General features: G+C 36.9%; 2 protein-coding genes across 2 annotated transcripts; one reads left to right on the top strand and one right to left on the bottom strand.

The window, feature by feature from the left end:
- Nucleotides 1–13875: 13875 nt before the first annotated feature.
- si:dkey-237j10.2 (uncharacterized protein LOC568721 homolog) lies at nt 13876–19877 on the bottom strand. Its single transcript, XM_067406884.1, has 3 exons — nt 19636–19877; nt 19027–19195; nt 13876–17449 (listed from the first exon to the last, which is right to left on the bottom strand). The coding sequence occupies exons 2-3, from the start codon at nt 19184–19186 to the stop codon at nt 16806–16808; spliced, it is 804 nt and encodes a 267-aa protein (XP_067262985.1). The 5' UTR covers nt 19187–19195; nt 19636–19877; the 3' UTR covers nt 13876–16805.
- Nucleotides 19878–23000: 3123 nt separating this feature from the next.
- Nucleotides 23001–26233, top strand: hmgn7 (high mobility group nucleosomal binding domain 7). The gene is made up of 6 exons (XM_067407338.1): nt 23001–23166; nt 24036–24062; nt 24426–24455; nt 24752–24799; nt 24936–25043; nt 25339–26233. The coding sequence occupies exons 1-6, from the start codon at nt 23152–23154 to the stop codon at nt 25396–25398; spliced, it is 288 nt and encodes a 95-aa protein (XP_067263439.1). The 5' UTR covers nt 23001–23151; the 3' UTR covers nt 25399–26233.
- The last annotated feature ends 1472 nt before the right edge of the window (nt 26234–27705 follow it).

Below are 27705 nucleotides of genomic sequence, written 5' to 3'. Positions count from 1 at the left end.
ACACACACACACACACACACACACACACACATAATCTCTTTATGTCCACACTTCTGGTTTACATCCCACCATTTCACATCTGCGCTAACACATCTACGCTGATCCAAGAACAGCTGACAAAGGGAAAAATGTATCTGGTCCCTCCCACTGAGAGAGGTGACTCATCTTGAGGAAACCCCTTAGAAAATGATCAAACACTCACTCAAGCACACATGCTTGCAAACATCCTACTGTTCCAAGCCCAGTTGCTGCTATTTCAGGTTCTGATACACCCCACTTTGGACATCTTAGAGATAAATTTTTAAAAATCTTTTCACCACCTGTATTTATACTGTATTATAAAGACTTTGATCATCCCAATGATCCCACATGACTGAATATGTCATGAATGTTGTCTTTTTGCTCTATTCTTTCATGATCACAAAATGTTCTACAACCCCTCTCTATAGTGATCAAATATTAAACTTTATAGTGACAGTAAAGACATTTATAATGTAGCCTAACAAAAAAAAAAAAAAAAAAAAAAATTCACCTTGGAATTATAAGGTCCTATCTGACATTTGTGTCAAAATTGAGTTATTCACATTCTTATTCTGTGACATTTTATTTACATTATGTAATTTATTTGTTTTTTTTTTTTTGTTTTTTTTTAAAGGGTGGTTCTATGGAAAGGACAATGGAATGATGCAAAAACTTTGAAGCTCAATATCTCAAAACTGCTCAGATAGAACCTTATAATTCCAAGCTGGTGAAATGTTGTTCTTTGGATTTTCTATTCATCAAAGAATACCGAAAAACTGATCACGATTTCCACAAAAATATTACGCAACACAACCGTTTTCAACTGTGAAAATAATAAGAAATGTTGAGCACCAAATCAGCATATTAGAAGGATTTCTTAAAGCTGCTGTCCGCAATTTTTCCTCTTTGTCGCCATCTCTGTTTGAAACCTGCAATTGCAGTCATATGCGGAACGGTTATCTGTACGTGCGTTGTGCCTCGACACAGCTCGTCAGCGCGGATGAATCTAATGTTTGCTGTCAGTCACCGCACCGGTGGATACTGAACTTCAGAATCATATTTTCTACGTCTTGAAAGTATGACCAATATAAGAATTTTCACTGGAAAATATCATCTGAACAAGTAAATAACATGTCTGTCACTTTTGTTCTGACCAACTGAGGAAAAAAGCATTAGGCCTACAATAAATTGCGCTGCCAATGATGATTAAATCTAACGATCGCTTAGCTCGGATCATGCCAAACCGTGCAAATTATTATTACTATATTGTTTTCAAATTGTTATTGTTAACAACATCAGTATTGTGTGACTGTGTATTTAGTGTGTATTAGTGTTACCTGTAGATTTCAATTTCTGTAGTCACTCCACAGTCCATGGGCGAGGCTAGCCCCTTTTTAGGGGTGCTTCAGCACCCCTAAAAAGGAGTTCAGCACCCCTAAAACTTGGAGTAAGAAAAGTCATTCTAAAATTTTTGTTCGTCTTTTACAAGGTTAAATAATGTCCAAAACATACTCCGTAGTTTGTGGTTTAAAATGTATGTGTTAAGGATGAAAATGAAAACATCCCCCTTAGCAAATGGTGTCATCCTCTTCTCTTCTTCTACTTCTCCTCTGTATCTGCACCGCTCAGCTCGACCGTCATCCAGCGCGAAACACGCAGAGTGAGAACCTGTTATTTAGTGTTGTGAATCAACTAAGTTGCCCCAAAGCTGTGTCTCCCACTTCTTTCCTTTTACCTAGAGTTGTTCCGATTCCGAAACCATATCGGTGAGTAGCCTACTGGAGTCAGTATAAAAAAAAAATCCCCCCTGGGTGATGCTACTCCTCAAACCACCAACAGAGCATATAAAGTACCACAAATATAAATCTTTTTTAAAACATCGCCAAGTAAAACGCTGCGTTTATATAGAGCTGTCTCTTTACGACCACAACAAACGGGACTTTTCAGACGCGCGTTCCGACTTCGCCTCAGCGCCAGGCGCGTCAAAGGAGCGCGGAAAAGGTGCAGGTGACGACGAGGGAGCTTCAGTTGAACAACAGTGAACTGCGGTCAGATGAGATGTTGTCAGACTATGTCGGTAAAACTCATAAAAATTAACATGACTGTCCAATCAGCCGTTGTACTGTGCTTGCGGCGCGCACTCAAGAATTGCTGCGCAAATGCGCCAGCGCGCGCTGTATAATTTCTTTATTATAGCTTAAATAAAGCGCAAAAGAAACTGCGAGCAATGACCGTCGTTGTTCTGTTGTAAGATAAGTCATGGAAATTACCAAACATACGATTAAAGCTGCCTCAAAACTGTGCATGCATGTATTTTTTGACATGGTTTTAAAGCTATTGTTATCCAATTTGTTGGCCTTAAAACTTATTAAAATGCACATATGTACACCAGAGAAATCTAAACAAAAATAAATGGGACCAAACACGATTGAATTTGTGTCTCGTTATTCAATTAATAACTAGGCTAAAAAAAAAAAAGAAAAAAAATCTGGATTTTGGAGTTAGTTGAATCAATGTTAAAATGATAAAGTTATTTTTCAATAGACATATTTTTGGTTTTTGTGTGAAAAGAGGGTGGGTGGTGGCAGTGGGGCTCATTGGGTGCTCAGCACCCCTAAAGCTCTGACCCTAGAATCGCCCCTGCCACAGTCCAAAGTCTTTTGCTTTTTGGCTAAGAGTGAATCTCCAGTTGTCAATGATGATTGTCATTTGGATCTTTCTGGATTACAATCCACCATCAAAATTATAAGTTTAATTATTTCAGCTGCTGTGAGAAAAAGCTATAAATGTGCCGCTACCGGCAGCATCCTCGCGTGATGTAACTGACTCGACGGGACTCCTTTCTTTGTTTACGGACGTGACGTAATGACGCACAGACGAACTGCTGCATGCTTGAATTTCCCGCGGAAATCCGCCATGTCGCTCTTATTATAAAACATTATTACAAGCTTACTGTTGTGAATCGAGACAATATAATTAGATAGTTTTAAACACTGGCTGGTTATGTACTTGTTCAAAAGTTGATTTTGGATAATTTTTAACCAAAAAAAGTTGCAGACTGCAGCTTTATGGATCATGTGACACTGAAGACTGGAGTAATGCTGCATTCACGCCACCTCATATTTACCGAAATCTTGAGCTGACAACACGTGATGTTATATTCTGAGCTGCCTAAATGAATCTACAGCGGTCAGGTGGTATAGCAGCCACGTGGTACATCTGGGAGCTTTCAGAAAACTCCCAGCTTACAAGCTGTAATTACGAGCTCTACGAGGACGTGAACGCTTTTTACAAGCAGGAATCTCGTAACTACAGGAATTACGAGGCCGCGTGAATGCACCTTAGTTGCTGAAAATTCAGTTTTGCCATCACAGGAATAAATTAAATTTCAAAATGTATGAAAACAGAAAACTACTATAAATTCAATTACTATTTCTTCTTTAGTGTATTTTTGATCAAATAATACAACCTTGGTGAGCATAAGTGACTTCTTTCAAAAACACAAAAAAAAAATCTTAGTGACTGGACTCTTTCCAGTGGTTTTTTATTGTTTTTACAGTAGGTGGAGACAAATAACTATCTTTATATGAGTGGTCAAATGCACTGATTCATTCAGAAACAAAACGGTAGAAACTGTACTTGAGTGAGTCACTGAATCATTCACTCAAGCGATCCCTGAATCATTTACTCAAGTAATTCAGTCAACAACAAAGACTCATTCAGAAATGCCAGGTTTAATGTAAAACATTGTGGAGATAATTATTACATTTACAATGTACTTTAGGCTGTAAAAACTGAATGACGTACCCCTGTTGATATGGGCGCAAACATTAACACACGCTGCTTGTGCTTACGTGCTGCATGTCCCCAGGCCTGTATGTAGCGTGCGAGTTTAAGAGAAAGTTCAACATAAAATAATATGTGCAAACTAGTCACCTTTTTTGCAAAAAGTCATCTACTGGGCTTCAAAAGACGCAAGTGACTTGAACCTGCGCTGCGCAGACTAATCGGTGAAAAAGTGTTTTATGCGCAATTGAGATATTTGCAACAATGACAGCAGGAGTGTGTGGTGATTCGAACACTTACGAAGAGAGAATCATGTTACAAACCAAAAGGTTCAATTGATTCAAAGTTTCGAAAAGTTTTGTTTCTCCTATCAGCCTGTTTCACGTGCATGGTGTGACCTATGGGTGTGACAGGTTGAAATCCTGGAAGCACCCCTGCTGGCCAAACATTTAAAAGCTATAGAAACTGCTAAGTGGTGATGACTATGCATGTGTGTTGAAGAATAATTTAGATAGTCCTATATTTGGTTTTGGTTCATTGAAGGTTGACCGATCCACCATTTGAAATAACTCTAAATGAGTGCCCGGAGCATTCTATATTAGTAGGCTAAGACAACCTGACCTTCACAGCTTCAGGAAGAGCAGATAATGAGTGATAAAACACTCAGCTCAGGGAAGGTGAGGGAGTGCAGAGCACTTTTCCCAATGCAGTCAATTTGTTTTGGGTTTATTAAATTGAAGGCATTCATCAAATAAGTTCTTTTTCAGTATCTGAATCAGCACAGGAAAGAATATTTGAACTGAGCTCATCGTCTGTACTGGATTGACCTCTGTGGAGTTCAATTGGTAACACTTTAGAATACTGTTCCGTCATTAACAAATAACTACACAGGAACAAATGAGTAACACTCTATTAACATTCTAGTTACTACTATTAACTAACAAGAAACTCTGATTAACAAATTAGTAAGTTTAGTATAGTATTCAAATTAGTATAGTTAGTAAATTAGTATAGTTCACTATTAGCTAATCAGTAACTACTATTTTTTCATACTTCCCAGAGAAGTACTTAGAACTACTCTATACAGGTTCAGAATTAATGAGACTAATGCAAAATGTATAATTAATTCTAAAGTGAAGATCATGGTAACCCACTAGTAATAACTTAATATTACCAGAAATCCTTCAGAAGGAATTACTAATTATTATTATTAATTAATTATTTGGAACAGTATTCTAAAGTGAAAAGCATGATAACTCCCTAAAATAGACTGAAGTCATTGTAAGGTTTGGAGGGTTTTGTAAAGTTTTGGATAGTAATGACTCAAGAGTTACTACATCCATCTAAAGGAATTACTAATTATTTGAATTCAGTATTCTAGAGTGAAGATCATGGTAACCAACAAGTAATGACTCAAAGTGTTACCAAAAACCTCAAAAGCTTACATTGACTTCAGTCATTACTAGAGAGTTATCATTCTTTTCACTTTAGAATACTGACCCAAATAATGAGTAGTTCCTTCTGAAATATGTAGTAACACCTGAGTCATTACTTTTCAATACTTTACAAAAACCTCTAAAGCTTGCTGTGATTTCAGTCATTGGTAGGGAAGGGATTAGTATGTTTTTCACTTTAGAATAATTAGTAATTCCTTCTGAAAGATTTAATACTTGAGTCATTACTAGTAGGTTACCATTACCTTCACTTTAGAATTAATTATACATTATGCATTATTCCTATTAATTACAAATCTTTATAAAACAGTTAGTTCCTGTACTTGATTCTGATTGGTTAATAGCTGTGTTTTATTCACAATAAAACACGGCTATGGTCACTTCACCCAACGGTTCTGTGTATCACTACACAACACACTTAGCAACTACTCTTAGCAACGTAAACTGTATGTTCTCAGTTGAAATTGTTCATTGAAGCTTACTGTATTATGTAGAACAGTATTGTGAGAAAGAGATTGAGTGAGTGAGTTTATTACCTGCATTCAGATTTAGCATTTTCCTTCAGGTTAGTCCGTTCATAATAAAAAAATCTATTTAAATGTCTGATGTATTATCTTGTCCTTTTAACAGTTAAAGGGTTTTCCCATGACTGTAAGGTAATAAGGTACGAGAGGCTGTGCTGTATCATGAATAAGTCACGGCTGAAGGGGTTGCAGGCACTCCGCTTCACGTCGTGCCTAACAACGCCCTTCAGCTGTGACTTATTCATAATACAGCACAGCCTCTCGTACCTTATTGCTTACGTATATAGCAGTTCTTAGTATTCCTCTGGGAGGTATGAAAAAAATAGTAGTTATTGATTAGCTAATAGTGAACTACCACATTCGAATATGTACTATTACTTACTAATTCGTTAATCAGAGTTTCTTGTTAGTTAACAGTAGTTACTAGAGTGTTAATACTGCATTACTCATTTGTTCCTGTGAAGTTATTAATTAATGATAGAACAGTATTCTAAAGTGTTACTGTTCAGTAATATTCCTATCTTCCCCTTCAGACAGCAATGTTATCTTTTGGAAATCCACGCAGGCTGTGTTAAGAATCCCATGAAATAGCTTGACGAGCACAGTATTACTTCATGTTCAGCCTTCCTGTAAGCAGTAGAGGACAAGGTTATCAAAACCAAGGTTATTAGTTTGATTCCTAGTGAAAGCAAGACTGGTAAAATATGAACCCTGAATGTAATGTAAGTCACTCTGAATAAAAGAATCTGCTAAATGAATAAATGTAAATACCTAGTGAAACACTATGTTCTAATGGGACATTTCAAATAGTGCATGATTTTTTTAAAGATGAGTGCATTTTTTTGGAATACACTGGCATATGGCCTAAAAAATGGTAACATGAACTAAAAACCACAAATGTCCAGATTTTGATTTCATGGGTATGTATTAACTGTGTACTGTTAAATTGCAATGAAACTAAGAAAGTTAAGTACAGGTGCTAAATTTGTATCTCTTGGATAAGAAAAATGCAATGTTCAAATAGAAAACTAGTGTACTGCAAACTATCAACTATTTTTAAAAGCATTATAAGCAGTATGCATTATGCTTTGATAAACATTTCAAAGAGAAGTATGCTACAACATGACCCATACATGTGTAAAAATTGTTATTTAGCATTTTTATTGATTTGTTTTATTGCAGTTGTCTTATAATATCTTCATTCTTGGCAGTCTAATTAAAAAAAAAAAACGAGTCAAGGAAAGGGTGTTAAAAATTGTGGCTGATATTACTTCTGATTTCTTTATTGCACTGAAAATTGAAGGTCAAATTGAGCACTTTCCATTATGGAATATAGTATTCAGGCCAGGGCAGTGAGCTCTGTTGTATAATGCACATTTTGGCAAATGTATTACAGCTCATCCGGGATTTTCAAGCTTACAGAACATTTGCATGCTGTATACTGCAGAAACAGTGAGAGTAGTGTGATAGTAGGTTACACTGAACAGCCAAAGTTTAAAGGGGTAATTCATAGCTGGCAAGATGGGTTTTTTTTAATGAAACTTGGCTGTCTATGCAGTAGAAGGGTTCTTTTTTTAATCGGCACTACATGACTAGAGAAAACAGAGAAAAGGGCTGTGGTGTTTCAGTTTGTAAAAAAAAAAGCGAACTGTATATGAGCGGAGATACAAAAATGCATTAGTACAATCTGTAGTTTTCACACAAGACTTGGAGCTGTCAAAAGTCTGCGAAGTAAAACGTGACTTTTGTTGATCAATAAACAAGGATAAATGGGGAAAGAGTACACAATGCTCATTTACTGCAGACATTGCAATAATACAAAGCTGGTTGAAAAGGCTGAGGCATTTGATTATTTCCACAGGACATCAGTCAATCTTAAAAAACCCTAAAAATATGCAGAGATACAAACAAGCTGAATAGGTTTGGAAATGAAATTAGGTCTCTGGAAAGATTTTATTAGATGAAGAGGTGAGCCACTAGGGCTTATGGAGTGTGCACTCATTTTGTTAACAGAGAACAGTGGAGATAAATGCTCTGATAAGTGATGGGAGAGCAACAGTAGCAATAAACACTGGGAAGAGCCACTGCAGTAAGACAAACTCCAAGTAGTACTTTGTATTGACATTGTTTTTCTGTTAAACGGCACACATTTGAAAGGATTGCAATGTCAATATCTTATCATAACTACAACTATATGGATATCCTTAACAATAACTGCTGAACCAAATGCATAGCCACAGTCCTAACTGTCATCTTGGGTAAAAGATCCTCATATGTCAACCTGCATGATGATTTTTCGAATGTAAGCTGTAAGGTCAAAACTGGGCACTCAGCAGAGTTTTATATTACAAGATGTCTGTAATGTTAGAGGAGGCCGATTATCCCTACAGACATCATCAGCACATGCCATATCTCTGCACCAATGCAAGCTTTTTCTATTGTCATTCTGCCATGGGTACAAAATGGGTGAAATACACACATAACATAACAGAAATATGGCATGGCAGCTGCTCCAAGAGAGTAAATAATAACTACAATTTAAGAAATAAACAGTAGTCAATGAACACAAAACAGCAAACCAATCATGCTGACAGGTGTTTGCTTGTGCAGAAAATTTGACGCAAATCATGAAAAGCATGAATACCATCAAAATGACCCTGGATCAGGTGCTCTGAGGTCTGACAAACTCTTTGTCAGCAGTTATTGTGAAAATTATGCACAAGCAGCTAGTTTGCAGTTGCATCTGAGACAGTGAACAGAGTTCCTGAAAATGGAAACCATCCTGCACAACTGGCCGTGAAACCTAGTTCTCTAAAATACAGAACTAATCAGTGATCCTGCACAGGGGAAAATTCAATTCAATTCACATTTATAGCGCTTTTCTCAATACACCGTTTCAAAGCAGCTTTATAGAAATGTTACAATTAAGAGTAATGTCCATATTGCACAAATGTACAGTTCTAAGACAATACAGATCATGCAATCTGTATAATCTTCAATGCCATGGCAAAGAAAATTCTATTTTATTTGTGAATGTGAGTTCGCAGTCTATAATTAATGCACAATGAAATAACGGCAAGAAGAGTCTTCTCACGTGCTTTCTCACAAAAACAAGCATACAACGTGACCAGTTTAGTTCAATCAATGAAAATAACTCTTTTGAGCTGGTTCTTTCCTATGAATCAAAAACATAAATCAGTGTAGTCTGATTCATGAACAAATGATTCTTAATCAGCCCGTTCTCTTGAATCAAAAACAAACAGCACAATCAGGGTAATCCTATTCACAAACAAATGACTGTTATCAGCAGGTTCTTTTTGGTTATTGAAAACCAAAGTCTGATTCATGAACAAATGACTCTTATCAGCTGCTTCTTTTAGTGGATTGTTAAAAAAACCCAACAAGTTAAACTGGTTTGAATTAATTTGACAAATATTTACTAAACTATATATGTAGAGTAAATATGTAAAATTCTGTAGGAAACTCTGATTCATTGATTACATGAACTTGCAAGGCAGTAATACCAATAAAAGCAATGAACGAAAAACTGATCAACTATGGGGGAATGTTTTGCCATTTTAAGTACATTAATAGATACAGAAGAGACCTGACGGACATATAATTGGCTTAAGTCTACATGCATCTACAAAAGAATTTCATTAAAGTATGGGTGTTTTGGACACAGAGATCACAACCAGTATTGATTCACCTGTGTACACTTGTCCATTATTAGATTGGTGGCAAAGGCTATCTGGCCTTTGAAATGCTCATTGGGTAGAGATTATGAGCAGCTGAATGTCATGTGCACTAATGCCCTTAAACTTCACTTCAGATTTCATCTGATCTTGCTGGTATTTTGGCCCTCTGTCTCTCCACTGCAGCTGCTCCATTGTGTTCTACTTATATCATCTGTGTATCATCCATCTTTACATGTCCTCTAAAGAAGAGCATGTGATTAATGGAAAATGATTTCCAATCAGATACCAATTGTCATGTCAGACTGTGTAGATTTTTAAAAATGTCGTCAGTTTTTCCCAAACAGGAAAGGCCAAGCCCACATGATCCCTAAGCTATAACTACATGACGAAACCTGCATGGTGTTCCTTCAACTAACTGCAAGCATCATTCAGATATTCTCTCTTGCTTTCTTTTGGATGGAGTAGGGGGTTATGCAAGCTAGTTTTCCTAAAAATAATACTATCTATTTTTATGTTCCTAGCATATCTTTTTTTATTATATTAAAATTATAGTAAAATTTTGACTAATATATTTTCAATCATTTGAGATGTTGTCTATTCTTCAGTTACCTGTAATTATTTGAATAGTATCTATTCAAGTTTTTCTACTAATCTCACAAAGATTTGTATTTGTTAGTAGTGATATTTTAAATGAACTATGAAGTAGTCATTAAGACTAATCATTGCATATGACAAGTAAAAAAGCAATTGTAACTTGTGTATCTCACAGAAATGCTACTGCACAAATGGGATAGACACTATAATCTCTCATAAAATAGGTAGAAGAAGGCATATCTAATAAATAAAATAAGTACAAGTAAAGCTGAAATTGGCACTATTATTGTAATTGGATTGTTAGAAGTAGCTACATAAGAAATAAGTAGGTCAACTAGTACATAATAGTTACTATAGTAAAACAGAAAAAGGTAGCAGTAAAAGAATTCAAGCAAAGAATATGCAATCTGTTCCCAGGAACAATGGAATAATTACTTGTCCTTATTAGGATAAGAAGAAGACTAGAAGCAAGTGAATAAGCACTAGTATACTGTGACAAAGTTAATAGATACTAGTCACTATAGGAAGCAAAATAATCTAAACAATTGCTAAAATTGAAATAGATACTGATTACTTATGGTAATGAAACCCCAAGAAGGCCTACTAGTGACATAAAAATAGATACTAGTTAGTTTAAAGGAGTAAATGTTTGTCATGGGGGGACTGTCAAGGCTCAGCTGGTTTCCACAGATACCGTCATCCCTCTTCTGGTCCCTAGATTACGCGCATCCGCAGCGCAGCACAGCGCGCGACGGCCTGGTTCTGTCCATGGTGCTAGTTATCACTGCGCGAGAGGGAGATTTATTCACTGAGGCTAGAAACAGCCTCTCTGTCTCTCTCGCACTGTCACTATCTGTGTGTGTGTGTGTGTGTGTGTGTGTGCGCACGCACGCAAGTACGTATGTGTATATTTAGGTAGGCTACTGTATGAAAACGCCACGTCGTCCTTCGTGTCATTATAACCGTTTTTGCTCATCTACTTGCAAAACACGCGACCGCGCGCACACAGACACACATACACATCACGCATCCCCGGACCACACGCACACCCCCTATTGCGCGACGCGTGTAGCGCTGTGCAGATCACACACACCATGGTGCGCCGAGCAGAGGCGCAAAATGGCACATAAGCGCGATCAATACCTCACTGCACGGCACAGGCAGAGCCGAGCACATCCCGCATACAGCACGCTCTTCCCGCTCACCCATTCCTCTCCCACTGGCTATAGGTCATGCAGAGATACTGCGGGGGTACTTTTTTTTTTTTTTACCTTTCATCCAGTCCAGCACCTGCTTTGGGGACCATTTGCTGATGGGTTCCATGACCAGCGCCATGGCTGGTGTGCGTTGATTTCCCGGTTGAATTGTGTATGGAGCGCGCGGACCATCCGAACCCAGAGAAAGAGATCAGAACCGCCGTTAGATCACAGGGGCACATGTGATTCCGTTACATTGACGGCAGCGCGCGCGCGGCAGGAGTCTAGCTGTTGGAAACATCCTCGCGGAGGACTGCGACGGTGAGAGATCCACGCGCGCGACTCTACCCCGCCCCCCCTCCAGCTCTCTCTCTCTCTCTCTCTCTCCCAAGTGTGCACCTGCTTCTCCAGTCTATCGAGTGGAGATGCAGGGGGAAAAATGTGTCTCTCGCCCCCCTCCCTTCCGCGCTCGCAACGCTGCAGTATCACATGGGTCAGCGGTTCCGTGAGCGTGGGGACTGTTCGGTGACACTACCGATAAACGCTGAACAGCTCCACTGGGTCCGATACTGAGCGCGAGATGCAACCGAGTGCCTTGCAAACGGCTACTTGGTATGCTTGATTGTATGCGTCTCTCTCGCTCTCTCTCGCTCTCGCTCTCTCTCTCGCTCTCTTTCTCTCTCTTTTTTCTCGGTTGGACCGTTTCGGGTCTACACGAGCTCGCTTCTCTGTCCGCGTCTGGAAAATTTCTGCGCGCCCGCTCGCTTACGTCACCGCAGCCCAATATCACTCGTATAGCAAAAAGTCGGAGTGTGCGCCTGCTGAACCAATAGCTGCGCAGCAGAGTGAGGTAACCGCAACCGACCGAGCCAGGGAAACCGGGTCACCCTATAAAATAGACAGAGAACACAAGTCTGTGCTGCTCATATGATCGGAAATGCACAGAAAGAGAAAACAGACTGGGGGTGCTGGGGCTCTGGTTATAGGGCAGTAACAAATGTGCGAGATGATAAAAAAGGGGAAATCCTTTGCCACGATATAAGAAATGTACTTTGAGTTCATGGTTTTATACGTTTCTGTATTTAATTTTGATTTAATGACTCATCAAGTGGTGTATCCAAATGAAAAGTACTACAATATTTTTAGTATTATAATTTGCTTGAATGACATGATTAAAAGTTCGCCTATAGTCAATAATTTAATCCCTTTTAAAACTCATCTTTGATCACCAAAATGGCATATTTAAACGTTTTTCATGTGAAAAAAATGTCATCATGCCTTAAAATAGCTTGAATGACACTCTTCACCCTTGCTTCATTCAGTAGCCTATATGCGGATCTATGAATAAGCTAATTAGGTCCGCCTCCACTCGAGCTCAGAGATCCACTTGCTCAGCTTTTTACAACGTCGGACACATAACGGTAGTTAATATGATTAACTTTTTGCTTGACTACATTATAAACAGCTAAAAATGGCTTGCTAATGTTACACGACTCACTTGCTTCAGAGCGGACATGGTTAATGACATGCTAAAGTCCGCTGGCACATTGACATAATTGGTTACAAGGTCTGTGACGTCACAAACACCAGCTATTTCAAACTGCGTTTTTGAAATTGTATTTACATCACTGCAGTTTTACAAAATACTCAGCAATAGTGTTGACTTACGACTTTGCACATGGTTTGTCTTAAAGCACATTAAAAACACCACATAGACATATAAACAGCATTTAAAACTTGATTTTCATCATAGGGGACTTTATAAGCATTGCCTTAAAAACACATTTTTCAAACACACACACACACACACTGTATATATATATATATATTAGCATGTTGTTCTTCTAACCTTAATTGATGGAGAGTGTAGGTGGAGACTTCAGTGCTTGATTCTTGCATTGTCAATACAAGTTCATGACCAAAAATTGATGTACCTCATTTATATGCACAACATTTATTTCCATCAAGAGGTGCATCATTTTTTGGTCAAGATCTTGTATTGACAATGCAAGAGGTGAGCACTCTGTAAAGTCTACTCCAGCACATTCCAAAGACTTTCAGTGAATTTAAGGTCTGGCTCAGAGGTGACAATTAATTTGTGAAAATGATTCTTCATGCTCCCTCACAACCATTCTTTCACAATTTGACCCTGATGAATCTTGGCATTGTTATCCTGGAATATGGCCATGATGTGTCTTCCTACATGGTTGTTTAAGAAATGAAAAGCTACATACTCCATCAATTAGGGTTAGAAGAACCAACAAGTAACATGTTAGAAACATAATATAATGATCCAATCATTGACATCTGCCTAGCAATTTAAATCTGAACGTTTCTTTTTTTTTTTTTTTTTTTTTTTGCCAGGCAGTTTGTGTATTTCAGAACTTAAATTATTTCAAAGTCAAAAATGTGCAGTGTTACTTGAGATTAAAGAATGCAATCAAAAAAAAAAAAAAAAAAAAAAAAAAAAAAAAAATATATATATATATATATATATATATATATATATATATATATATATATATACACATTTTGTTTTACTTTAAAATAAGTTCTGTAATTCAAAAGATGCCACAAACATCTCAAAAGGTGTTTTGCCCTATAAATTGCATTTATTTTCAATTAATTTTATTTATTTACTTTTTTTAAGATCCAGAGCACAAACATAAGCCATCATTGACCAATATGCATTTACATTCCTGTCCCACTACCACAGGACATCAAAATATGGCAAGGAACTAAATTAAATGTTATTCTGGCCTGGGTAATTTCCAGGACTAGTGAGAGAGAGAGCGGTCCATCTGGTATTATGGTTTGCCACATGGTGCCAGGCTAAAGAGCCCGTTTAGATGCCCACAGAGCAGCTACAAGAGTGTGAAGTAGCCATGTTGGCACAGATCAGATTAACACACACATACAGACACATTTACAGATCACAGTTAACAGTTAATCCTGTTGATGATGCTGTGAGTTTGGCTCCTGCTTACCGGTGCCAGGATATCAGCATGCACACAAACACACATGCACGCTCATGCACGCACACAAACACACGATATTACTCATGGCCCATTAACTGTTATGTCGGCACCTCCCTGAATGTGACGTCAGAGCGACGTCAAAACAATATGTCAGCACATTCATGGCAGTACAGGCATTTAGGTTTTATTTTCCTCCATTCATTACAATAAGATGAAATGCTTAATATAACTCATTTTTCATCGAATGCGTGCATCTTATCTTTAAAAATCGACAACATTCACAGCTCTGGGTGAAGGGCAATGCCATGGACAGTGACATAACCCTTCATGGTGACACTGGCCGCCGTTCCGAAAGCTCCCAGCAGAGGGCGCGAACACAATATCAGTGTTTGTTCTCTGCCTGGGTGTCATTTTTCAGTAAGAACAGCAGGTGGCAGTATTTAATAACACTTATTGAACAGTTTCACATTGTAGAAAAATGACCACAAACTAAAAATCGAATGAAAAAAATTAACTGATTTAACTGAATTATAGCACCATATATAGAACTGAGGACATAAGCTAATAAAGTTTCCTTTTTTCTTCAAATATTTCATTATGATTACAAGGAAAGTGAAAGCATTTAGCAGCAGGACTGAGGGAGATAAACAACATTTGATTGGCTGTTTAGTAGGAAGTGGTAACATTTATACATGTCATTGCACAGTCTACACATGACAGTATGACTTTGGTTCCTCTTCTTCTAAACATACCATGTTGATGGAAGCTTACAATGGAAGAGCAGAGGTCGGTGAGGGGAGGATTGTGGATGAGTAAAAAGAAGAGAGGATAAGAGAGCTCTGCTCTAATATTAGACTTGTTTGTGGATTTCTGTGGGATTTGCAGTTGGTCACAATTTGTCAGTCTATTAGGTTTGGAAAGGATGAATTAACATTAATGAATTGTGTAAACATTCATGTAAATTAAAGGAATGTTATGAGTTCAACAAGCTCTATCAACAGAATGTGTGTCGGAATGTTGATTAGAACAGAAAAACATTTAAGAACTGTCCCTCAGGTTCGTCATCTTTTTTTAATACAAAAGGAAAAATTGCAGTTAGTGTAATAAATATGTGGCCAATTTAGTATTTACATTGGAAGTAAAAGGTCTAAAAATAGAAATGTGAGACTCATTTGTTAAAGCACTTTAAAAAAAACTTTATATTCATAAAAGAATCCTGAAAATTTTTTATCAGTTTCTACAAAAACATTAAGAAGCACAACAGTTTTCAGAATTTATAATAATAATAAGAAATGTTTCTTGAGCACCAAATCAGCACATTAGAATGATTTCTGAAGGATCATGTGACACTGAAAACTGGAGTAATGATGCTGAAAATAATTCAGCTTCGCCATCACAGGAATAAACTACATTTTCAAATATATTCAAATAGAAAAGTTATTTTAAGTTGTAATAATATTTCACAGTATTACTGTTTTTACTGTATTTTTGATTGAATAAACCGAGCCTTCATGGTGAGCATAAGAGACTTCTTTTAAAAACATACTGACCCCAAACATTTGAACAATAGTGTAACTTTACATTGACAAGTTCACAAGTTATCACATCTCATGCTAACATGTATATTATTAAAGGGTTAGTTCACCCCAAAATGAAATTTCTGTCATTAATTACTCACACCCATAAAGACCTTCGTTCAGCTTGAGAACACAAATTAAGATATTTTTGATGAAATCCATGACTCATCCATAGACCGCAATATAATCATTATACTATCAATATACTTACGAAGGTGACGCAGTAAGTACAGTGAAGGCTTCCGTGTTTACACCCAAACACCGGCTCAGTATTGGCCGAAGCTTCAGACGTGAGCAGCAAGACGTATGCGTGTGATGCTGACGCAGGAGCCGGCCAATAATGAGTCAACGTCCTGATGTAGAACCTGGAGGCACTGGGCGTAAACAACGAATGATAATGAAACAGAAGAGAAGATATTGCTGAATAAAGTCGTTATTGAAGTAATTAAAGTATTCTTGTCGCTTCATAAAATTAAGGTTGAAGAACCACTGCAGTCACGTCGACTGTTTTAACGACGTCTTTAGTACCTTTCTGGACCATGAAAGTGTTGATTATATTGCTGTCTATGGACGAGTCATATACCTCTCGGATTTCATCAAAAATAGCGTAATTTGTGTTCCGAAGATGAACAAAGATCTTACGGGTTCGGAATAACATGAGAGTGAGTAACTAATGACAGAATTATCATTTTTGGGTGAGCTAACCCTTTATGGCTATACTTTTGAAACAGTGTGTGCGTAAATGTGCATTGCCTTGCCTTGTGTACTTCATTGAAATGATTTACTGAAATTGGTCCAAAAAACTGGCATGAGTCATTTTTCTGGTAATCAACATGCCACAAATGCTGTGGATACTGAATGCAGAACATTCCTTTAACAATACAGATAACTTCAAATATTTGTGTGTTGGTCAAAAGACAAGAGCCCAACAGAAGAAATTCTATGAGGGCAGGAGTTGTGTGTGTTTATGAGGGTGGCTACTCAGCTTCTGAAATTCGCAGCACAGGTGAGCTGAAGTGGGAGGTGGCTGGAGCTGAGCAAGTGCTCAAGTATCTCACAACATTATTGGATGAAGAATCCTCTTCTTCCTGACTGGCTGTCTGTTCTTTTGCTACAGTCAGGCTGGTGGGCACCAGTGCCGGCATGACGTCAGTGCCCAGCAATGACGATCCACAGCACGCCATGTTTTGCATATGCTGGCAAAACACCTCCAGCATTTGGACCTCCAGATAGCCGTTCAACATGGAGTTGGTGAGCCTTCTCTCCCAGCCTGGGCTCTGAGCACTCTCCATGACAAGATACCCCTCGTCCTGCTGGGTTACAGCCTCTGCTTGTTGACTCGGCTCCAAAGAAGGCTCCAGAGAGCTTAAGTCCTGAGATTGAAGCAGGGGACCGCCGTCCGATGGGTTGAGCAGGTCTGGGTTACGGGGACTCCAGTGCTCCAGCCGGTCACCTGCAAGCCGGAGATCCGGATAGTCCTTGTAGAAGCTGGGACAGCACCAGGAGCAATACAGCGTCTTACCTAAGTGATCCTCCCCGCTACAGCTGAGAATGGGCATAGCGTTGCTGGGTGCAGAGGCCCGGCACTGCCTTGGCTTTTCCGGGCCTTCGGGCCTGCCAGCTGATATGAAGACAGAATGTTTTAGGCACTGCTATAACCAGACTCATCTTAACATAGCACAAGAAAACAGTGAGGAAATAAGAAGAGTTAGCACTTGATACACTGAATGACAGTTTAAATGTCTCCATACAAATGTGCAATTCACTTGGGCACTCACCTAAATGAGGAAGTACTTGGAAAAAGTTCTTATTTCGTTTTATTTTGGGGGGTTTTTCTGCAGCGAACTTTAAATAGACTATTAATGTAGCTGTGAGCCACTCAACTGAACTAGTTTTTTTTTTTTTTTTACATTTATTTGGTTTATTCTATTGTTCAATATTAACACTTAAAGTTTGCATAAAAAATGAAATTACAATAATCTTTTCTTTTCTATTGCAATGTATACACGAGTCACAGCTTATTGAATAAGAAAAAAAATGTAGGGTGGGACTTAATTTTATCTATTTAAAATTGATTGGATCGTTATCATTTATGAGTGATAGGTTCACTCTAAAAAATGCTGGGTTAAAAACAACCTAAGCTGGGTAAAATATGGACAAACCCAGCAGGTTGGGTTAAAAGGGACCTATTATGCCCTCTTTCACATGATGTAATATAAGTATCTGGTCTGGTCAAGTTTCAGCTTAAAATACCCCACAAATTTGCCCCTATTTGGGGGTGAGCAAAAACATGCATTTTACTATATTACTGTATTGCTGGCTAAAAAAATAAATCCAAAATTGGTTGAAAAAAATGGCTGGGTGAAAACAGCCCAATCCTTGGGTTTGTCCATATTTAACCCAGCAGTTTTTAGAGTGTTTCTGGAAGGTAATTGTCCTGGCAAGAGGGAGGGAAAGTTAATGTTAATTTATTTTAAAGTTAATTTTGAATAAATAGTTTCTAATTAACACTACAATATTTCATAAAAATAAGAATGGACCCTTTTCACATTTCTAAGGTTCTCAGAAATGGAAGTCATCATAGTTGGGTAAACTTCTATAGCAGTGGATGGGAGACGACAGCAAATATATTTTTTGTATTTGCATTTGCTCTAAAAGCAAAAGAAACAGCAGTCAGAAGAGAGAATGATGTCAAATTTGCTGTCACTACCTCAGCCGTTTTATTAGAAACACCCTCGTAACAGTGTTAATTTGTTTTTTGTCATTTACTGCCAAGGTAATATAGCACAAAATATAGTGTTATAAACGTGTATTAATTTGTTTTTAAATGAAAATATGTTTATGCACTCTCATGTTTGTAATGACATGAGAGTGCATAAATGATGACTGAATTTTTGGGTGAACTATCCATTGAACTACATACATACATACATCTGCATTAATACTCTGCTCAAACTTAACACCTGCATTTATGTGGCTTTTTTTGGTTGTGGGTTAAAATTCTCAGCAACATCACACTTCCTTCCTGAATTTTATTTTTACATTATTATTGACTGCTCCCAGGACCCGGGCCACATTCATAGTCTCTAAGTGATATTGCTTCATTGTTCATCTCCCAATGCCATCAGTCACATTATGACATTAAGTTATTTTTAACACAACCTCATCCTAATAACCCAGAACTCTGTGGTCTCTCACCTCTCACACTTCGTGGTGTCAGAGGTGATCTGGCAGTGGCGTTTGTCGTGAAGGGGTTGGGACAGGTCGTGGGGTTGGATGAGACTGTGCGAGAGTGTCCATCATGATTTGTGGTGTCTTCTGTGCAGTTCAGAATGTGAAGGAAAGCTTCTCCGAGCATGATAGCCACCTACGCACACAAACACAGCTCAAGCTCCAGTGATTATACATGTTAATATTTACTTGAATCAACTACAAAAATAGAGTATTATCATACAGAAGAGGGCAAAATCACAAACATTGAAAATGCATGAATGAAATCAAACTGAAATGAGGAATTAAATAGAACTGAATGATAAGAGTTATGGAAACTTTACACACACACACACACTCATTTCACATATTGACTGCACTTCCTTCCTTAATAAATTCCTTAATAAAATCTCAAATTAACAAAGGCCTTTCAGAATATAAGACCACTCCCTTTTTATCACTGTATTCAGATCAAACAAATACCCCAAATAAACTGTTCAAAAACCTTTAGACAACTAGTTAAGAAAACAAAAACAGATAATTATGCAGTCACAACTATTTATGTATGTATTCATTTATCTCTATAAAGAAACTTACCAAAAGTTTTAGAGTGGGATGCCTTTTTTTATAGTTGCAGAAACAGAAATCTCAATAGTGACAGTAATTCCCAGTAATGTCCTTTCTGATAACTTTTCTGATCACTTTGAGTTCTGTCATCTATCTATCTATCTATCTATCTATCTATCTATCTATCTATCTATCTATCTATCTATCTATCTATCTATCTATCTATCTATCTATCTATCTATCTATCCGTGGCTGAGATGTTTTCTCTGAGCTTGCGTCTCTGGTCTGGTAGCAGCAGAGGAAGTAAGCAGTTATAGATCACACACACACACACACACACACACCCAAACACTTACACAGCACTGATTCTTGAGAGATGGGACAAAACATGTCCAGCAATTGTAACTGCTATTAGGTTTAAAAATAAAAATATTTTCTATTTTAAATGTTATGAGGGATTAATAATAGAAAGTATTTATCACAATTATCCCCTTCAATTTAATTTTATCATTATTATATCAAATGTATAACACTTATTGTCTTCTCACTACATCTAAAACAGTGTGAACACAGAGAAGGGTTCAAAAATTTGTATGCAATAAAATGGATAAAAATGTTTTTTTTTAATGATGAAAAAGCTTGTTTTATAAAAAGCAATACTTGATAATATTTCATGTCAGAGCAATATTGTTTTTCAATGACACATGCATGTTTTATAAGATTTCCAAGTTGTGTCCCCACTTTTTGTCAACACCGTCAGACATTTATTAAAATGTAATAATATCAGGGAATATCAGGGGCAGCTGTCACTCTGAGGGACCCCCTTGCCACATTCCACCTCTGCAGAGTACATCAATGTCAGACAGGCTCTAGTAAGTTTTATAATTTTAGAATATTTTAAATCTTAATGTTAATATTCCCTGTGTCACAACCATGATATGTCAACACCCTCTTCCAATTCATGAGGAAATTATTCAAAATTTTTAGATTATTTTTTTTCTCCTGAAGCAGGTTCTATTAGCATATAGCATCAACAGAGAAAACAAAATGGCTACTACATGAACTCCATTTGTTTTGTGAAAGAAATGCCAATATGTCAACACCGTCAGTGTCAACACCGTCAGATTTTCTGTCTGACGGTGGTGACAGGCCAATGACGGAGTTGACATTCAACATGAAGTCATCATATTTTTGTGGTTTTCAAGTCATTTTTAATTATATTAAATATAAAATAGTGTATAGTTTTTCTAATATTGTACTAATACTAACTATATGACCTGACAGCGTATATTGCTTTTGTGGATTAGTCATCACTTCTAGCAGAGTTAGGCTTAATTTAATTATTACCCTGCTGCTCCGATAAGCTTTATAATGGCAGTGCACAGAAACTACCTGTTTAAAACTCAAAAGTGTATCCATCCATCATAAATGTACTCCACACAGCTCCGGGGGGTTAATAAAGTCCATCTGACTTGAAGCAATGCATTTGTGTAAAAAAAAAAAAATATTCATATTCAACACATTATGAAGTAAAATATCTAGCTTCCGCCAGACCGCCTTCCATATTCAACTTAGGAAGAAAGTGTAAAACTCTAACAGTTAAAAATGCTTCTTCCTTAGTTAAATATGGATATTTTTTTAACACATCGTTTCGCTTCAGAAGGACTTTATTAATCCCCCAGAGCTGTGTGGAGTATGTTTATGATGGATGGATGCACTTTTTTGTGTTTCAAACAGGTGGTTTCTGTGCACTCCCATTATAAAGATTAGGAGCATCAGGGTGATTATTAATATTTCTCCAGTTGTATTCGTCAGAAAGCAGAAAGTCATAAACACCTAGGATGGCTTGAGGGTGAGTAAAGCTTGGGCTAATTGTCATTTTAAAGTGAACTAATCTTTTAATCCTTTACTTGCCCTCATGTCGTTCCACATAAGACCTTCAGACCACAAATTAAGATATTTTTGATGAAATCCAAGAGGTTTATGACTTGTCCATAGACAGCAATATAATCACCACTTTCAAGGTCCAGAAAGGTACTAAAGACATTGTTAAAACTCAAGTGGTTCAACTTAAGTGCTGTGGTTCTACCTCAATATTATGAAGAGACGAGAATACTTTTGTGCCCAAAAACTAAACAAAAATAACGATTTTATTCAACAGTATCCTCGCTTCTGTGTCATTCTTCTATGCTGTTTATATGTTCAGCGCTTCCAGGTTCTACAGATATTGTTGAATAAAGTCATTATTTTTGTTTTGTTAACATACTCACTGTTTGTTGTGTTTGTTTTAATAGAGTAATTGATTGATTCAAGTATTTGATAGTTAACATGACTACAAGTCAGGTTTTCGTCAACACCGTCAGATGTGTCAACTCCGTCAGATGAATATTTTGATATATCATTATGATATTTTATATTTGTTTAGGAATTGTTGGTCATAGGTAAAAATGTAATCTGTCTGCTAACATGAGAATGGGTTTTGAAATGTTAAAATCATCTTGATTTTTGTTAAAGATAAAGTTAAAGTTATATTTCACAGTCCAATTTAAAGAAACACAAATGAAAATCTTTATAATAAATATATATACACATATTGAAAGTATTTTTTTGTGGCCTCTGTCAGCCTTGGTAAAAATGAGTGTTTACTATACTTTTTATAGGTCTTGCATAATGTGAGTGAAAATTAATTTGTGTTTTTGTTGTCTGACGGTGTTGACACAATATAAGTGATGGCAAGGTAAAAAGCACATTTTGATTAAAAAGAGTAAAGTTGGGAGGTTGTATCAAAGCATTGCTCAGTAGCTTATTACATGTAAGATACATAAATGTAGTTTAATTTGCCTGAGAATAAGGTTTATTTTTTTTCAATATTGCATCCTGTTTTGTCCCACTTCTCAAGAATCAGTGACAGATTAGGCCTCTGCTTGAACAAAGCAGAAGTGAGAAAAGTCTTGTGGCTCCTCTTCTCTATTACAGATTGCCACATTTCATTATGTTTTTATAGAAAGGGCTCATAACTAAGGTAAGCTGCTCATATGCTTCAGTCAGCAATTAGTAAACTTCACAGATGCAGATATGCTGTGAGTGACAATATATCATACAGACATAGTTATGAAGAAGGGTCTGACTTTGTTGCCGGGATTAAATGTGAGCTATTACTTTTCACATCAGTGCTGTGTGGCAGAGCATTGTTTGGTGCAGAATGCGCTCACATCAAGCTATATTTTTAACATGTTGGCAGGGAAATTTTACAGGAAGGTCCGCCGTTGGATTTACACCTCAGGATTTCGCGCGTAAACGCACAGCGGAGTTAAGAATCTGCCTCTTCTGTGGAGGACCCAGACGCCCGCTGATTGGACCAGCGGAACATCAGTCACAGCATGGCCCCGCCCCCACCCTCCCATTCAACCACTGGCTCTAATGTAGCCCTGTGTTTACTACAGAATTAGTGCATAGCGGACGACAGTCTCCTGAACTGTGAACTACGAATCACAAAAGATAACCTGTTAGTTTTGCATAAAAGAAGAAAAATATCCCAAACTCAACATGCCCAAGAGAAAGGTATGTAGAAAAGCCGAGCGCGGCGCACGGCTACACTTTTGCCCTTACTAATCAGTCGTGAAATTAGGAAGCCCTCGAGACAATGTTTTTTTAATAAAAATCCAGGCGACTTCTTTAGAATCAGTGGGCAGATAAAAAATCGTTGTTAATTTTGCGATTTTTTCTAACGAATCGCGGTGTTTTTGTCGATCGTGGTGCGTTCAGTTGGAGGGTTTTAGTGGAGCAGAGCTGTACTGAAGCTCGGCTTGATCTCATGCCCGTGGAACCGCAGCCATGCTGCCCTCTCTCTCTCTCTCTCCATCTCCAACACAGCTCGACGCGAAAACCGACGATTATAAGCGCAATCGTGCCTCAGCATCTGTCGAATGGGGATTAAAAAATAGCTGGATAACTCTAATTTTCTGAATGGTGGTAATTTTGCGAAAATACGGTCGCGTTTTTAAACAATTTTAACGCATTTTCTTTGTTCGCCATGGAAGAGGAGTGTCATGACGCCTGCTTGCCGCCAGGTGGCAGCGCTGAGGCGGGATAATCGCGCCCCTCCTCCTTATTCAAATGTGTGGAGCCCGTGAAGTGAAATGCCTCCTTTAAAAATAATAAATAAAAAATCGGCGCACCATTTTGCGCTGCCGTCCGGTGACAAATAAACATATACGCAAATCCTCTGATAAAAGTCCATTGAACTTTAATAGAGCTAAACACACACGTATTTTGGCTACTCAGCATGTTGCTCACTTTTACAAACATGCAGAAGAGCAGATCCCGACGTTTCCACAAGTTGCCTTTTTGGTTTTCCCGCCATAAATGTTAATGAAATTATTGATCATGTTCTAACTTATGATATTTGTTTTGTTTTTGTTTTTTTGCAGGGAACTGATGGAGAAGTCAAGGAGGAGGTATGGAAAGAAAAATTCTAATAATATCTAAAGCAATTTTTTTTAGTCACAACCAATCAATGCATTACTGTATATCTACATTTACATTTATTTATTTAGCAGGCACTTTTCGAATTACAATTACTAAATCAAATTACAAACAAAAACACCAAGCAATTTATCATAAGAGCCAATAATATTTGTAGTCCATTGTGCCAAGTTTAAAGTATAAGCTTGGTTGGTACACAGAGGTGAAATGAAGAGGGAAAAAAGTTTTTTTTTTTTTTTTAAATAAATAAGAGTTATAGTAAGTATCTTTTCTCTCTTACCTGCCCTCAAATATATATAATATAATTAGATTTTTTTCCTTTCTCCCTTTTGTAGCCTCAGAGAAGGTCTGCTAGATTATCGGCGGTAAGTTGTTTTCTTTTTAAAGAGATTTTTAATGTTACCATTATATAATTATTTTATTTTTTAAAAATACTTGAGCTCAAATCTCTTCAGGAACGTTAAATATAGATTCGGAAATTATTAACACTGTTTTGCCAGACTTTTCCTTTTAAGATTATCTGGATACAATTCAGGATAGGGCAGAACAACAGCCATACTGTTATTTTTTAACTATTTATATATGTTCATTGTTTAGGTATGCATTTTACTTAATGAACAGTAAGTTTGTGAATGAATCATATATTTTCTTTTCCCTTCAGAAACCAACACCTCCAAAACCTGAACCCAAACCGAAAAAAACTCCCAAGGTACTTAATAGTCATTACACTTTTAATAAAAACAACTTTGTACTGATACTCTGTGTCACTTGTTTCCATCATTCGGTTTGTCTCATATTTCTCATAATAGTCATTCTTTTGCCTTGCCTCTTCCTCTCTCTGACAGAAAGAGAAGGAAGTGAACGATAAAAAGGAAGAGAAGAAAGCAAAAGCAAAGGCTGAGGAATCCAAGGAGGAGAATCAATCAGAAAATGGGGAGACTAAGACCAACGAGGTAAATATATACACACACCAGTCTACCTCAAATCATACATATAGACACACTTTATTACTATCACTATTAAACAACCTTTACTTGGCTAGTCCTACTGAAGGAAAAAAAAAAAAAATCTTGTCAGGACATAATGTTTTTGTTTCTCTCAATACACAATAAACAAACATATTTTTTTCAGGTTTTTAATTCTTTTAAATAACAATTTCACCACCTCTATTTGTAAAGAATGATTCTGATTGGTGCAAAGGCAGTACTTCTCGATTCTTATGGGTTTGTCCCTTTTATTTTTACACAGGTTGAGAAAACTCCAGAAGAGGAGGCAGAGCCTGAGAAGGAGGACCCGAAGACAGAGTAGCACCACGCCTGTCCATCCGTCTGTCCATCCGTCCATTCTTTCCCTTTACCCCCTTTCCTTTCTTTTATCTTCCTCTCTTTTTCCCAGTTTTCTCTCTCCCTCTCCAGCTCTCTCAACAACCTCCTCTCTGCCCATCACCACCAGAGGAATATTTTTATCAGCGAATTTGTAAATACTGGTTCAGGTTTTTAGCACAAAAAACAAAGCTGACTAAACAAGTCTTGTGTTCGGCCGCGGCTGTATCAGGTGTCTACAACACGAGAGGTGTGAAAAAAGGCGGCGTCTTTCTTTGGTTTTGTTGATTTTTCTGATTTTAATTTTTCTTTTCTTTCTTTTTTTTTTTTTTTTTTAAGCGGATGGTCCGTAGCTTGGTTTTGGAGCGGGAGGTGGAAGGAGGCTCTCAGTCTGTATGTCCGTTAGTGCTTGTGATGTTTCTCTGGAGTCTGTGACATTTCTGTATGGGGATTGTTTTATTTTTCTTTTAAATGTAATGGATTGTCTTTAAGAAAGAGGAACGAGTTCAACAAATGTAGAAGAAAAGAGAGAAAACAACTAAAGACTGCTTACATTCCAGGTTCAGCATTAGATGGTGACTCCTGGCTTTTTAAGAATCATACCACCTTTGCAATTTGTTGAAACCGGTAACTGGGCTTTGTTAGGAGGCCAGAAAAACCCTTCTGTTGTTATAGAGGACTTTTTTGAAATTACGGGATTCAAAGAAAAAAAAATTCAAGTGTTTTTTGGAGTTTTTTTAACACTGAAAATTCATCTGTGAAAAAGTACTTAGTGTCCCCTATAATTATCACTCAATAAAAATCCATCATTGGAGTTTTCCTCAAAATGTCTGTTGTGATCTTTTTCTCTGATTTTGTTACTATGTATGAAATACTGCCTTATATACAGGGTTTCTCTGCATATGCTGTTCTATAATCAGTTATCAAGTGTTTATAACAGTGGTTGGTGCAGTAATATAACTGTAATAACAGATTTCACCACTGGTTCACATTATACAACAGCTGAGACAAACACACCCTGAATGCAAATATGAGCCATAACTTATAAGACAAAATAGGTTTTTACTCTTAAAGTAGTCTCTATGGGGGAAAAAAACTGCTAACGGTTGAGTATTTTCTTAGGCTGAGACATTCTTTGGAATCATTTATACACTACAACTGTCATCCTGTACAAATATAAGCAGTTCCGAGAATTAATTTAAAAAAAAATGTTTGTAAATATTTTCCATAATTGAAATATTAAAAAGGCCTGCAAATTTGCTGGAATGATAAGGGACTGTTACGTTGTTGGAAGATGAATGAAAACACCCCTATTTGTACTTTTTCCCCTTCACAATTATATTGGTGTGCATTGCTTTATTTGCACTTATGAATGCCATTCTAAATGTATATTTTGTTTATAATGTTCAATAAAAAGATTCTGAGATAAACTGGACAGTGAGCAAAAAGGATTCAGTGAAAACAACAGTCATCAAGTAAACACTTTGTGGCTTTAGAAGAAAATGTGTATATATATATATATATATATATATATATATATATATATATATATATATATATATATATATATATATATATATATATATATAATTAAGGTTGTCTTTCAGACAATAAAACTGCAATACATTTAGAAAGCCTTGAAAGCTTTGAATCCGACCATTGCTTTGTGTTTTTCTAGTTGATGAATGAATGCAAGCATTCACGACCTCTTTAAGTTTGAATCATCTAAGAGGCAACGCCATGGGCAACACACTGACAACCTATAAATATTATGCTCTGCTGTTAATAGCTATGCAGAAAACATCATATCAGGACAAAAAAAAAAAAAAAAAAAAAAACTTTATTGTAATAAATCAGAGGTATTATGCACATCACATAATGAAGTGAAACATGCAATAAAGAACAAACTAAAAAAAAAAAAAAAACAACAACACAGGATGAATTATTTCTGGATATATCCAACAGGGTTATATTTTGTTAAAGAACTAAAATCTATGATGGATGTGTATTAACATTTATTCGATATATGCATATTACATAATTGTATTACGTAATATTTATAAACCATACCTTACATAACACATGTGTAGCCTATATGGTACATTGATTGTAGTATGGAACATTTCAACAGATCTTATGTTTAAGCCACACACGCTTGACTTGTGATCCTTAAAATGATGTTGAACATGAAATGCGCCCTTTTACTACAATACATCCAGGTTTTGGTTTCAATGAATCACCCAAAAGGCAACACTATGCAAAATGTCCGCCCGTGGAAATGGTGAGCTCACCT

Source organism: Chanodichthys erythropterus, chromosome 13, assembly GCF_024489055.1.
Source record: "Chanodichthys erythropterus isolate Z2021 chromosome 13, ASM2448905v1, whole genome shotgun sequence".
Classification (NCBI taxonomy): domain Eukaryota; kingdom Metazoa; phylum Chordata; class Actinopteri; order Cypriniformes; family Xenocyprididae; genus Chanodichthys; species Chanodichthys erythropterus.
The sequence above is the reverse complement of the archived record's forward strand: the minus strand, read 5'-3'. Positions and strand labels throughout refer to the sequence as shown.